Raw genomic sequence first — 12,522 nt, forward strand, 5'->3', positions numbered from 1 at the left:
AACTTAGCATTAAAATTATATTCAACAACAAATAAGATAAATACCACTATTAAATCTTCTTATTGTGATAGTAGAGAATTATTTCCATAACATAGTTCTCCCACATAAGACTCAAATCATCCTGATTCTGTCTGTAAAAATTACTTTACAATCCTTTCATATTATGCAAACTTTGTTTATTTATATATATTCTGCAGGTTTTATAAACATATTTTCATTGTTTTCAATGTTCCAAAACACAGTTTTTAAACTCTAGATTTTAGAAGTTTATGTATTCATATTGATAGTTTATTTACTCTCTTGTGGGTTTTATTCCTCATTATTCTGTTATTGAATTAAAACCTCATGTTTTTATTCTATTAAACCTTCCATAAAAACCATCAAAATTTGGAAAATTCTCATGAGAAAAGTGGAATTTTTGCTTCACTGTGAAAAAGAGCAGCTGAGTACAATATATTAAAAGGCCAGTGAGAAACTGTTAGGCCTATTATGACTATTAGTTCATAAGAGATCGTATCATTATTTTTAGGAACTAAGAAGATTGTTTTAGGTCTGCTGAGGCTTTGAATTTTTCCAAGCTCAAATAGTCAAATGATATTTTATTTTCCACGTGTCAAATAAATCCAGTATTTTTAGAAGTCCAAGATGCCATTAATCCATGATCTCATATGAGATCTAATGCAGTTGACTAACACAAACAAAAAAATCTGGAAGAATTCCTGCACACAGAATAAACAAACCAACCTATGTTCTCTCAGGTCAAAGATGGCCAATTACATTTCAGAGTAAACTTTGGGGAGCTTATGTCAGAGATGCAGCTTCATCTCTGTTGTTACATCTCTCATAGATTTTTTATATGAAGTAAGAAAAAAACCTCTCACAGACATCTGAGAGTCCTAAAAACCAGGCCCTAAGACTACCAAAAGTTATCCTGCTTTTTTCTTATATTACAAATATGAATAAGGAAATTTTACATGTCTGTTCCCATAAACCTTAACATTAGTTGTGTAGGTGTGAAGGTTTGTCTGACCTCAGAATTATTAACATTAACACATACAAACACTTCTAAAGATTTCTACTTTCTTCAGCATTCTGCTAATGGAAAAACTGATAGTTTTATGCATACAAATGAATTCCTGAAAAACTGAAATCCTTTTATTTGTGGTGTTTCAAGCCACCATGTAATCACTTCTCACTGCTACCACCCTTATATAGGTTGTTTTAGCAGAAGACTTTTTTTAATCTATGTCTTTTGTTTTCTGAGTTATCTCTACCTCTCAGAAGCAGTGCTTTACCACTCTACTCTGTATTTTTTTCTCATTGTAATTCCTTCACATTTAAAAAACCTATTCTCCAAAGAACTTAGATCCTAACTCAGCTGATGGGCTGCTGGGATATGCCCCATCTTTCACCAACAAAGACCTTGCCTTACATCTTCACTGTGCTTGTTTAATGCATAGCGTTTAGGTATTTTTGATTGATCTAAAGAATGTGATACAATGTAGTTATTCAACACTGAGAGAAAAGCTATTCAGATCTCTCAGAGAATCTCATACTACAATAGAATGCATTTATTTTTAAAATATGATCCTCAAGTTGTTGCTTGCAATTGAAATCCATTTTGGCTACTTATCACACTGAGCTTCAATGGCTTATGTCAAAACTCATTCATAAGGCCCAGAATAGCAAAAGATAGAGATTAAAATAACAATTCAGTAAAAAATCCACTTTTTAAATGACACTTCCCTCATTTTTATTTATACACATATTTGTAATGTGCTATTTGTAAACTGTATACACACTTGTAATACAAACTATACTGATCTATTTTTTCCTCCTATTTTTCTCATTTCTTTGAGGGGCAGACAGTGCACCCTCATAAGATGGCATTCTAAAACACAGGAGAAAAGCAATCTACAATATTTCTAAGTGGCTCTCCAATTAATTCAAATCTTTGTCATAATGTCTACTTACTAAACTGTGCGAGATGCAATTATTTGGAAGGTAAAGCTCAGAGCTGGGGATGATATTTTGAGAGGCTTTACTTTCTCTATGCTAGTGGCTTTTAAAACACAGTCTTTTATTTGTTAATTGATTACTTACGATAAATTTCCAAAACTACGGTAGCTTCTTGAGTTTGTCCTTTAGCATCTGCTGCTTGGCACCGGTATATACCAGCATCTTCTATGTTTGCGTTATAAATGGTGAGGCGTGAGCGAACACCTTCCTTCTGAACAACCACCCTCTGACCAGAAACGATCTTCTCTCCTTGTGGGTTGTACCAATCTATGCTCTCAGGCTCACCAATGGCTACAAACGAAACCAAAACCGACAAAAATTTATACATTTAGAAGGACATCATGCAACGTGCATGCCTACCCAATGCATGGTCTATGCAGTGTCAGGAATTTAAACTAAATTCGGGAAGAATTTTTTAATGGAAAGGGTTGTCAAACACTGGCTACCAAGGAAGATGGTGGAATCACCCTGGAGGTGTTCAAGGGATGACTGATTCAGTGCCATGCTCTAGTTGACAAGGTGGTGATCAGTCAAAACTTAGACTTGACAGTCTTGGAAGTATTTTCCACCTAAGTGATTCTGTGATTCTGCAATGTCAGCTAATTGCTAAATTATGCAAGCTGTAGGAAAGACAAGCAGGACAAAACTGCAGGCAGATGTACAATCATTGAGACAGGGTAAATAGCAGCTCAAGGATCTGAAGAGGGGGAAAAATCCACAGAAGAGTATAAAGTCTTATAGGAAAGAAACAGGTTGTCAGTGATTGGATCAACAGGTCAAGTCGTCAGGCAATTTCACTGTCAGTATAGTCAGGCCATGTGTCACTCTCCATGGAGGATCTCACCTCAGCACCATCAAGGATCCATATCAATAAGCTGGAAATGCAAATTCTTATCCTCCTGACTGATTACTGCCTCACCAAAAAAAAAAGTGTCCCTGACTGTCTTATTAGGTTGGAGAGGATTTAATTCCTCAGTTTAAATAAGTGACAATTTTTTAACTACAAAAGCATCCTAACAGATATAAACTACATGTACTGATATAGAAATTCAAACTGATTCAGTGCGTAAAGTGATGAGATCCTAGACTGGAAATGTGAAGCCAGTGAAGTCCTAGTGTTTGCCAGTTCTCACAGTCAATGTGAACATACAACAATATATTAATTTAATATTGTGAAACAAGTGCTTCAGTCATAAATACATAAAAAATTTCAAAATTTAACAAAAATTATATACCTAAAAATAAAATTAATACATACCTGTGCATGTGAAGAACTTGGATTCACCCACACTGAGCTCAACTTTGCTAAGTGAAATTGTTACTTGAAGTAAAGCTGAAAAATATAAAGTAGATTGTAAATTCATTTGAGAATTTATCAGTTTAAATCTTATACTGTCAGGTTTTATATTGCATTAATTCTATATATTGACCCTGTTCTACAAGTATGACATTTCAGCTAAACATAACTAAATTTCAACAGGTTTCGAACTAATGTACATACTGGGATAGAGAAAAAAATCTACATAAGGATGTTACACGACAATGACAAGCTTAAGTCCCAAACCTGAGGACAAATTTAAAAAGCGGAAAAAAAAATAAAATGTGATAGAAATATGCATGAACGTAAAACTAGAAATTAAATGGGGTGATTTGTAACACACAGAACAAGGGTAAGTCATGCCTAACTCCACCATCTTATAGGATAAAATTATAAATTTTGTGTGCAAGATAAGAACAGTGAGTGGAAATTAGTTTGACTTTACCAAGGCTTTTGGCTTTCCCTCCCACAATATTCTCATATTTGAGTGTATTGGATATAAAAAGCAAGGTTTCGTTAGTGGGGCTGGTTGGAGGGGAGGGAGTTCAGAGGTTGTGCTGTGACAGATACAGGCAGCTCCAGCTGGGTCACGATGGAGCCACGGCAGGACACAACTGAGAGGGCTGAAGGAGTTTGTAGAACCTCTCAGAATGCCAAAGAGAGAGACAAGAAGGCCAAAGTGACAAGAGGTGCTCCACGGCACAATTGGCAACACTCCAGAACCCCGGCCAATGCATGAGCCCATAAGAGAGAAAACACATCCTGAAAGGACTGTGGATAATCCAAAACAGAAAAAAGGAAAGGAGTTAGGCAGAAGCAGTGGAAGAAAAGAGTGAATAAGAAGGAATGACAGAAAGGAATTTCTGTGTCCTCATCCCAGCCTCCTGCATTATCCATCACCTCACGGGCTGGACTGTTATCTGCATGGGTGGTGAAATAAGGGGAGTGAAGGCCAGGAATGGGAGGGAGTGGATTCTGGAGTCTGGGAAAGAGGCAGAAAGGTGTTTTCCCTGTGTCTAATGTCGCTGTCGAGGCAAGACTGGAATGAGAAGAATGACTCAGAAGGCTGCTGAGAGTAAAACTCTGGTTTATTCAAAATACACTGCTCTTTTATACAGAGCTTTGTGAAGACCAATTCCATTGGCCCTGAAGTGAAAACAACTCAGAGCATTGGTGCAGAGTGCTTGATGCACAGTGATAGAAATTAACTATAAACAATGTGAACAATAAGAGAGATAAAGAATTATTTACATTCTTCTCCAGCTCTTTCCCAGGCTTCTGTCTGGATAGAAACTCTCAGTTTCTCTCTTTGAATCTGAGACCCACAGTCTAAGTCTCTAGCTTTTTTTTATGTGACAAATTTTACCCATGAATATTACTTCAAAACTTGCTGAAACCCCACAACTATTCAGTTCTGTTGACAGTAGAAATTCAAGAAAAGCTGAGCACAGAAAAACTATCAGCAAAGTACTATCTATAGATATTAACATGAGAAGTATTACAATTAAGAGAAAACTGAAATAAAATAGATTTGCTATTAACTTTTAAGTAATTAGCCTAAATGAGCAAGAATTAGACAAGATGTGTTTTTTTTTTTTGTTGCAATAGTCAAAACAAAGGCTACATCAAAAAAGGCAAAGGAAACCATTGATTGCTTCAGTATCAGCCTGCCAATTTAAATTTAACAGAACTGGGTACTTTCCAGAAAATTCCCCACAACCAAACACACAAAATTAAACATCAAATATCTGTACAGCACATAACATTTTTCACAAGATTCCCTGAATTGTGAATGCTTTTCCTAGGAAGATAATCACAATTTAATTTGTTTTAAGTGAATATTAATATCTTATACCCTGCTCCCATAAGAAAATAGCTAAGAATAAAAAAAAAAAACAGTAAAAAGCCAAAAAGAACATATCCTGCCTCAGGTAAAGGTAAATATCTGTATGCACTCTGCTAAAATAAAAAATTCTCAGTCCATAAAGACAACCAGGAAGACGACAGGATTGCCTAGTCCAGAAAGAAGCTGAAGGGAACTGTAAAAATGTTGAATCTAGTGCAAGGGAGGAGGGAGGAGTGGCATTTGCCGTGCAAGAGTGAGGAGCAGGTGAAGGCTCCTTTAGAGCCCTAACAGAGGAAGAGTCTGCTTGTTCTCATCTCTGGTCTTTACACCCATGGCACCAAAACCAAAAGCTAAGAAATTAGTAATAAAGAAAATTAGTAATACAAATGAAATTAGTTTAAAACAAAGTTTTACCTTATGTTGTCATAAGAATTAAGGCGTAACCAATCATCCAGGAGGATACTCCAAGCCTCATTTCTTTTTTACCTGTCAGGTAAAGCTTTTTTTTTTACTATAGCCTCAAGACCTATAATTGCAGTGTAAACCAAAGTACTAAATACAACCATGGTAATACAGCCAAGGTAATAAATACAGCCATGGGGGAACTTGAAGAGCTTGGATATTTATTCCACGTCACATACTACATCACCATTTTTCTGATACCATATTCTTTTAAAGAGCAGTCTTGTACATTTTGTCCAGAAATATATATGTTAAGAGTGAAATATATATGAAATATATATTTCAGCAGTGGTGCTTCAAGGATAATTGCATTTCTTAATTCTAATAACTGATGTTGAACTATATAAATGCAATAGATTAGGTAATACAGGTTAGGTAGAATGTAAGAGGTGGCATGATGAAACGTGCAAAAGTAAGAGAATATTTTTCCTTCATAAATTAAATAGATATTTGAGATTGTAACACAGCTTTGGCAGAGGGCTCAAATCCAATTAAATTTTTTAGCATTTTTTAACTACATAATTTTTTAACTACATAAACTCTGTGAAGAGCTAGCTACATCTCTGAAACCAAAAGGAAATATTTTTCCTACATATGGTACTTTAATATTCACAAAATAGAAAAATATAAAACCATCTGCCCCATTTTCCCAGCCTCACCATTTTCCTAGCTCTGCTTGATGTAAATAAAAAAATATTGCTTCATGCAACTTAGAAGTAAAAATATTGCTCAAGTTATTAATTCAGAAATATCTGATTTTTAGTAGTCAGGCAAATTAAGCAGGAAGAATACTCACTTGTTACTTACTGAAAGCAAAACATTGCAAAGAGACAACACATTCAGAAAATTCCACCATACTTCCAAAACTGTCTCAGATAGTATAATCTTTGATGAACATGGCAGAAATTTAGCCACAACTCAAATTATTACTGTACTAACTAATGGATTAATAAAAAATGGAGCTCTTTGCATTAGGCTGTTGTGAATTTCTTTGAATATACAGACAAATGCTTATTTTATCAGCTCTTTGGAGATATTGCAAAAATTTAGTAGAGGTGCTACCTATGCTAAACTAAGTCCAGAAATAAATAGCACCTTCCTGATAGATCTTAAAAAGTACTTTCTCCTCTGATGTTTCCAAGAATATCACCAAACTACCTATTCAGGGGAAAAAAATGGAAAAAGGCAAGATGTAAAAGATCTATTTGAGTTGAAGTCTGGGGAGTGTAATGCTACTATAGTACAGCTCTTCTGGGAAAAAGTGAATTCATCTGGGGCTTTCCTCAGTCTTTGGTACATGTCTAATTTCATAGCAAAATAAAAGAGCACTACTAGAACTAGCTGATACAACCAATCCCATCCCTTTTGATCAGAGTCATTATAAAGGAATTATTATCAGTTGTAATACACTAAAAGGATTCTGCTGAATTATTCCTTAATGGGTTTAAAAAACACTAAGGAAGAAAAGTAAGAACAGTAATGAGAGGTCCATTTGTACTTGTTAAATACAGAGACAGATGACTGCATTCATAAGGACTAATATTTAGTAGACTAATTGATTTCAGTCCCATTAGCAGCAGTAGATTTCAGGTTTCAGAACTAACATCACAAATCTCCACAGGTGTCTGCACAGGTGATCACCTGATGGAACAGAAGTGAGGTGCCATCACTGAGAGATAACAAAAATTGTAGCAGTAAGCCACTCACCAGTACTTTTACTGTCCATTAGCAATATGTTACATGTTCAAAGTGTACCCTATACAAATATAAGTATATAAATATAAAAGATATACAAGGTAATAAAAAGGTAAAGGGGAGGATGGCATAATAAAATCTGAAAAAAAATTGAGTAAAACTGCTTCATCTAATAAATTTACCCAACATCTTCTTGATAATTCCATTTCTTAAAAAGAAAAAAATCCCACCCAAGCACTGATAAAACTTGAAAAAACTTCCTTTTTTTTTGTATTGGAAAGACACCAACAACAAAATATTCTGCTCTAGTTTTCACAATATAAATTGCGTACAACATAGTTAACAGTTTCATGCTACATCAATACATCTGAAAACTGAAAAACTTTTAGAATTTACTTTTGAACCATTAGACACTGCTCGGTTGTAGAGGGGTCTTTCTAAATCTGTTGAGCTGCAAATTTTCTGAAAAGTAGCGGCTAATGAGAAGGCAGTAAAAAGGAAAAGAGCAGCTCTGAAGACAAAGCAAGGCAGAACTTGGGATCAGCATGGAGCTAAGGGAAGAGATGACAGCTAAAAACACTCATTTGGATAGATTTGGCATTGGCTTCTAAGAAAAACAAGTAGACTGCAAGATTTAACTGAGAGAATTGTTTTATTTGTTTTCTTTGTTTTCTTTCCTAATTGTGTTTAGTGTAGCTCTCTGACAAAAGCTACACCCTTGGCTAATTCTTTGACTTCATTCAGTAAGCAAGCTTTTACTTGGGTGATGTGGTTTTGTTTTCAGTAAACGATTTAACTTGTTTTTTTAATATATGCTTAGAAAACTAGGCTTCATTATCCTTGAGCATGAAGAAATTAATATATTTGTAATAGGTATCAAATTGAATCCCAGAGCAACCACTCACCCAGCTAATTTTTCTACCCTTTATTATGCAGAATTCCAAGAATATTTTGTTTAAGTGCCCAGATAAAAGTGAATGGGTTTTGAATGAAAATTACACAACCCTTGAAGAAATAGATTCCCCTTTAAAATTCTAATAATTTATCATTTAAATATACTTTGAAATACCATTGACAAAAACACTTCCTGCATTTTTATTATTAATAATATATTTTAGAACCTTTTGAACCTCTAAGCTGAAATGAGTAAACATAAACTAGTAAATATACAATGAACTTGTTAAGTATCAGACAGTTCAAGGGAATTTTATTTTAGGGCAAATTCTTGAGTTTTTTTTAAAAACATGAAGAGTTTAAACTTTCTCAACTACTAATTCAGCAAAGTAAGAAATACAAATAAAAAAAAAAAATCATTAAACAAGCCATAAAGTTACATTTCCATTAGCAAAACTCTGATCTAAGCAATTTCCATGAGTAATCAAAAAATTTGGAACAGTATACCTCTTCCCTGAAGAACTCCGCTAAAAAACAATATAAAACACAACTGAATTCAAGCCTATTTAAAGTAATTTGCACTTGAGAGCTGGAAGAACCCAATGGAAACCATGTTTGGAGATATCTTAAGTCACTTAATGTAAAAAAAAAATTAGTTTTTTTCACATAAACAAATAAAACTCCAACACTTTGGACCTTTGAAGAAGAAATGGCATGTGGTCAAATATGATGCAAGAGAAGACCATTATAGATAATGACATAGGTATTAAAATTATCATCATTAAACAGAAAACCCACAATTAAGTCTTAGAAAAAAAATAGGATTTTAACACATACTGAGGCATCTCTCTTATATCCAAGTGAATTATCTATGGGGAAAAAGTCCTGTTATCCTGTTCTGAAAAGGAGATGATGTTCCTGTTGATATTGTAAAGTCTGTGAGACTTGTAGTGTTTAAAACCACCTCATGCATTTGTAATCCATGGGAACTAAGAGAATGCTGAAGAATAATATTTTTTCTATGTGCGTGAGAACCTACAATGAAAAATTATTCCAAAGAGACTACTCAAATGCAATTCTTTTAATGTTTACTCATTTAAATGTAATTTTGGGGGTATTTTTTTTTTTTTTTCATCTTTAGCAGTTTAATATAAACTACACAAAATTTCCTATTCATCCTTTCCTAATATTCTAATATCCTGTAAACAATGTAGCCCTAGGTTTTTTTCTTATAAATAAAAGCATATTAACTGGCCTAATGATATCCTTCTTCCATTCAATGGCTTTAATGCTTGTCTGCAAGTTTTGTAAAATAATCTGAAAGACAAACTTCATCTGTAAAGACAACAAACAAATTTAAACCGTAAAGAGTTTGGTTATTTTCAATTTTCTAGTGGGCTGATTACTAATAAATCATAAAGCCTCATTTCTCCATGGTATGACAGTACTGAGAGATGTTACATTTATAATTGCTTGGCAGAAAGTTTCACAATTAATTAAGTAGTTCAGTATAAATGAACTTTCCATTTTATCACATTACCCTTAATTTGGATGTCAGTAGAGAATACAGTTCAGATTTAAAGTTCTAAGGTTTTATTTGAATTATTGTGGATTCCTTCTTCAATTTCTGTCTTATAGATTACAGAGTGTTTTATTTTTAGTTAGACAAAACAGTCTTTGTGTCATCATGAATTCATTTCCTACATCTGAAGCATCATTTTCTCTGATGAGAGGAACTGGAAGTCACACAAAGTTCAAACTGCCTTCTGGGCCAGAACAGATGTTGTAGGGGTGAAATGCACAATGAAAGAGCACCAACACAATCCAGTTTTGTGCAACAAATACTGAATCATAATCAGAAAATCCTCTGACACTTGCAGCAGAAACAGTTAAATGGATAAGCCATTAATATCTGAGCAGAGACAGTAAACAAGTATAAACCAGTCTGCTTGCTACAATTCCATTCAAAAGACTAATCTCAAACAGAAGTTACTCACTACTGTTCCCCCAAGAGTCTAGAAAACTACTGTTTGGAATTAAACACATAAATATTGTATTGAGATTTTCAGGTAGGTTGATAATGAGAGCTCAGTTCTTCAAAACTAAGAAGATAGGTAATTGGGTAAAAACAGGTAAATTTTAATATATAGATTTACAAGCCCAAACATATTGAGATATTTAAAATAATACCTAAAAATATTTATGAATATTTAATATTCCTAGTCATGGCTTAGAAACTTATAAAAAAGTCAAGATTAATAGATAGAGAAATGAAAAAAAAATAAAAAAAAAACAATATGATTTATTCACTTAGAATCTGTGTAAGAGAAAGGCATGATAAACATTGGAGGAGTTTAGCTATAAAGTGTCAGGCATGACAGGATGCATATATTTAATTCTACTTAAATTATTCTAGCTAAATTCAGTAGAGCTTCTTATTATGCATGGGAAGAACAGTGAAGTTTAAAACTAATTTATTAACAGAATATTAAGATATTTTAACTGTAGAGGAACATACTGGAAAACCTTTGTCATGTATTTTTCTCATACACCCACAGGAATTCTATCTTTTCCCACAGTAATTCCAAATTTTTCACAGATACATATGTGGAGAAAAAAATAATATAGAATAGGATGATCAAAGTACTATAGAATTCTATTTATCAGTGATGAACATAACTTTAACAAAATCTGCTCAATCTGATTTTTTATTTTTTGGAAGCAATAAACAGAAAGAAGAATATTTGACGGGCAAAGAATATTAAGGAACATGCTTCCCAAACTGTAATTCATTAAGTTGGGGAATTCCTAATTTCATATCTCCTACACAAAATATGAAATCAAGACCAAGAAGTGACTCAATAAATATACACCTGAAAAATAAGGACCTTATCTTAAATTTAACAGTTTTTTAGTAATAGTAACCTAGACAGAATAAGTGGAAGGTAGGGCATGTGTATTGTGGGTAGGGTTTATTTTTTTAATATTAGATTTCTTTTCCCAAGCAAAAGGCTGTAGGAAAAGAGGCAATGGCCTCAAGTTGTACTGTGAGAGTTTCTGATTAGATATTAAAAAAAAAATTATTCACTGAAAGGGTTGTTGAGCACAGAAAAACACTGCCCAGGGAAATACTAGAGTCACCATCACAGGAGGTATTTAAAGGATTTGGATCTGCAGAGACAAGGAACATGGTTTAGTGCTGGGCTTGGCATTGTTCTCTTAAAATGGTTGGACTCAATGATCTTACAGGTCTTTTCCAATCTAAATGCTTCTAGGGTCTTTTGGTAGGGGTTTTTTGCTTGTTTTTGTTTTATTTTGTTTTATTTTTAATCTAGTTTAAATTGGATTTAATATAATTTCCAAAAGGCAAGTGGCAATGTGCACTAACAAAAATACAGGAATCTCTTTTTAAACATAGTAAAACACTTTTTCACTTGGTGGTCAAACACAGGAACCGGTTGCCAAGAGAGGCTGTTGATTCTGCATCCTTGGAGATACTAAAAACCTGACTGGGCACGTCCCTGAGCAATCTGCTGCTGACCTTGCTCTGAGCAGGGATTCGGACCAGGAGTTTTCTCCTGCCTTCTTGCCTCTGCTGTCTCTGTGTGTCTATGTGATCTTTAGAACATGAAAACCTAACTTGTTTCTCCTTGCTCCACTGGGCAACTTTTCATTATAGAACAGTAAATCAGACACAGTACAGGGAAAAAAAAAAAATTAACTGAGGGTCACATTTGTCAAAACCTGCAAACTTGAAGGTAAAGCCACAAACCTTAGAAATGTTTCTGAAAAGAAGCACTCATGCCAAAAGAGTGCCTCATATTTCCCCATTATATTCCATTTTTGTCTTTCTGAGGAAGAAACTTTTCAAAACAGCATTTGTTCATTGTTGCTGGGTAGTCAGCACAAGTTTGATAATGTGCCAAGACAAGTAATTGAACATGGACACCCTCATTGAAAGGTACATACAGGCTGCCTGGGGACCAGTAGCAGAAAACATGATATTGGGAAAACAAAAGAAAAAAAAAATCCAAAACCAAACAAACAAAAAACCCAAAACCAAACAAAAACAAAACAAAAACAAACAAACAAACAAACAACTGAAATCACTGCTAAAATTCTTCCTCCAAAATCAGCTAACAGCCCAAGTGGTCCTTCAAGTTGCAGAGGGGTATTGGATTGAGCCAGCATTCATCTAACCACTTGGCATTTACAACCTAAATCTAAAGAACATGCTTCTCAAACTTCAGGCCAAAAGCTGTCTGCAAAGTTTCTGTTGAATGATAAA

The 12,522-nt window shown here is 34.1% G+C and overlaps 1 protein-coding gene across 1 annotated transcript in view; it reads right to left on the reverse strand.

Annotated features, from left to right (window-relative positions):
- NCAM2 (neural cell adhesion molecule 2) overlaps positions 1 to 12,522 on the reverse strand; it is a 268,781-nt gene that overhangs the window by 129,921 nt on the left and 126,338 nt on the right. The window contains exons 2-3 of the mRNA XM_077790949.1: positions 3,278 to 3,352; positions 2,104 to 2,310 (exon numbers count right to left, since the gene is read on the reverse strand). Coding sequence (XP_077647075.1) covers positions 2,104 to 2,310; positions 3,278 to 3,352 — 282 coding nt within the window. The remainder of the gene's footprint in view (positions 1 to 2,103; positions 2,311 to 3,277; positions 3,353 to 12,522) is intronic.

This window comes from Lonchura striata, chromosome 2 (genome assembly GCF_046129695.1).
Source record: "Lonchura striata isolate bLonStr1 chromosome 2, bLonStr1.mat, whole genome shotgun sequence".
Classification (NCBI taxonomy): Eukaryota; Metazoa; Chordata; class Aves; order Passeriformes; family Estrildidae; genus Lonchura; species Lonchura striata.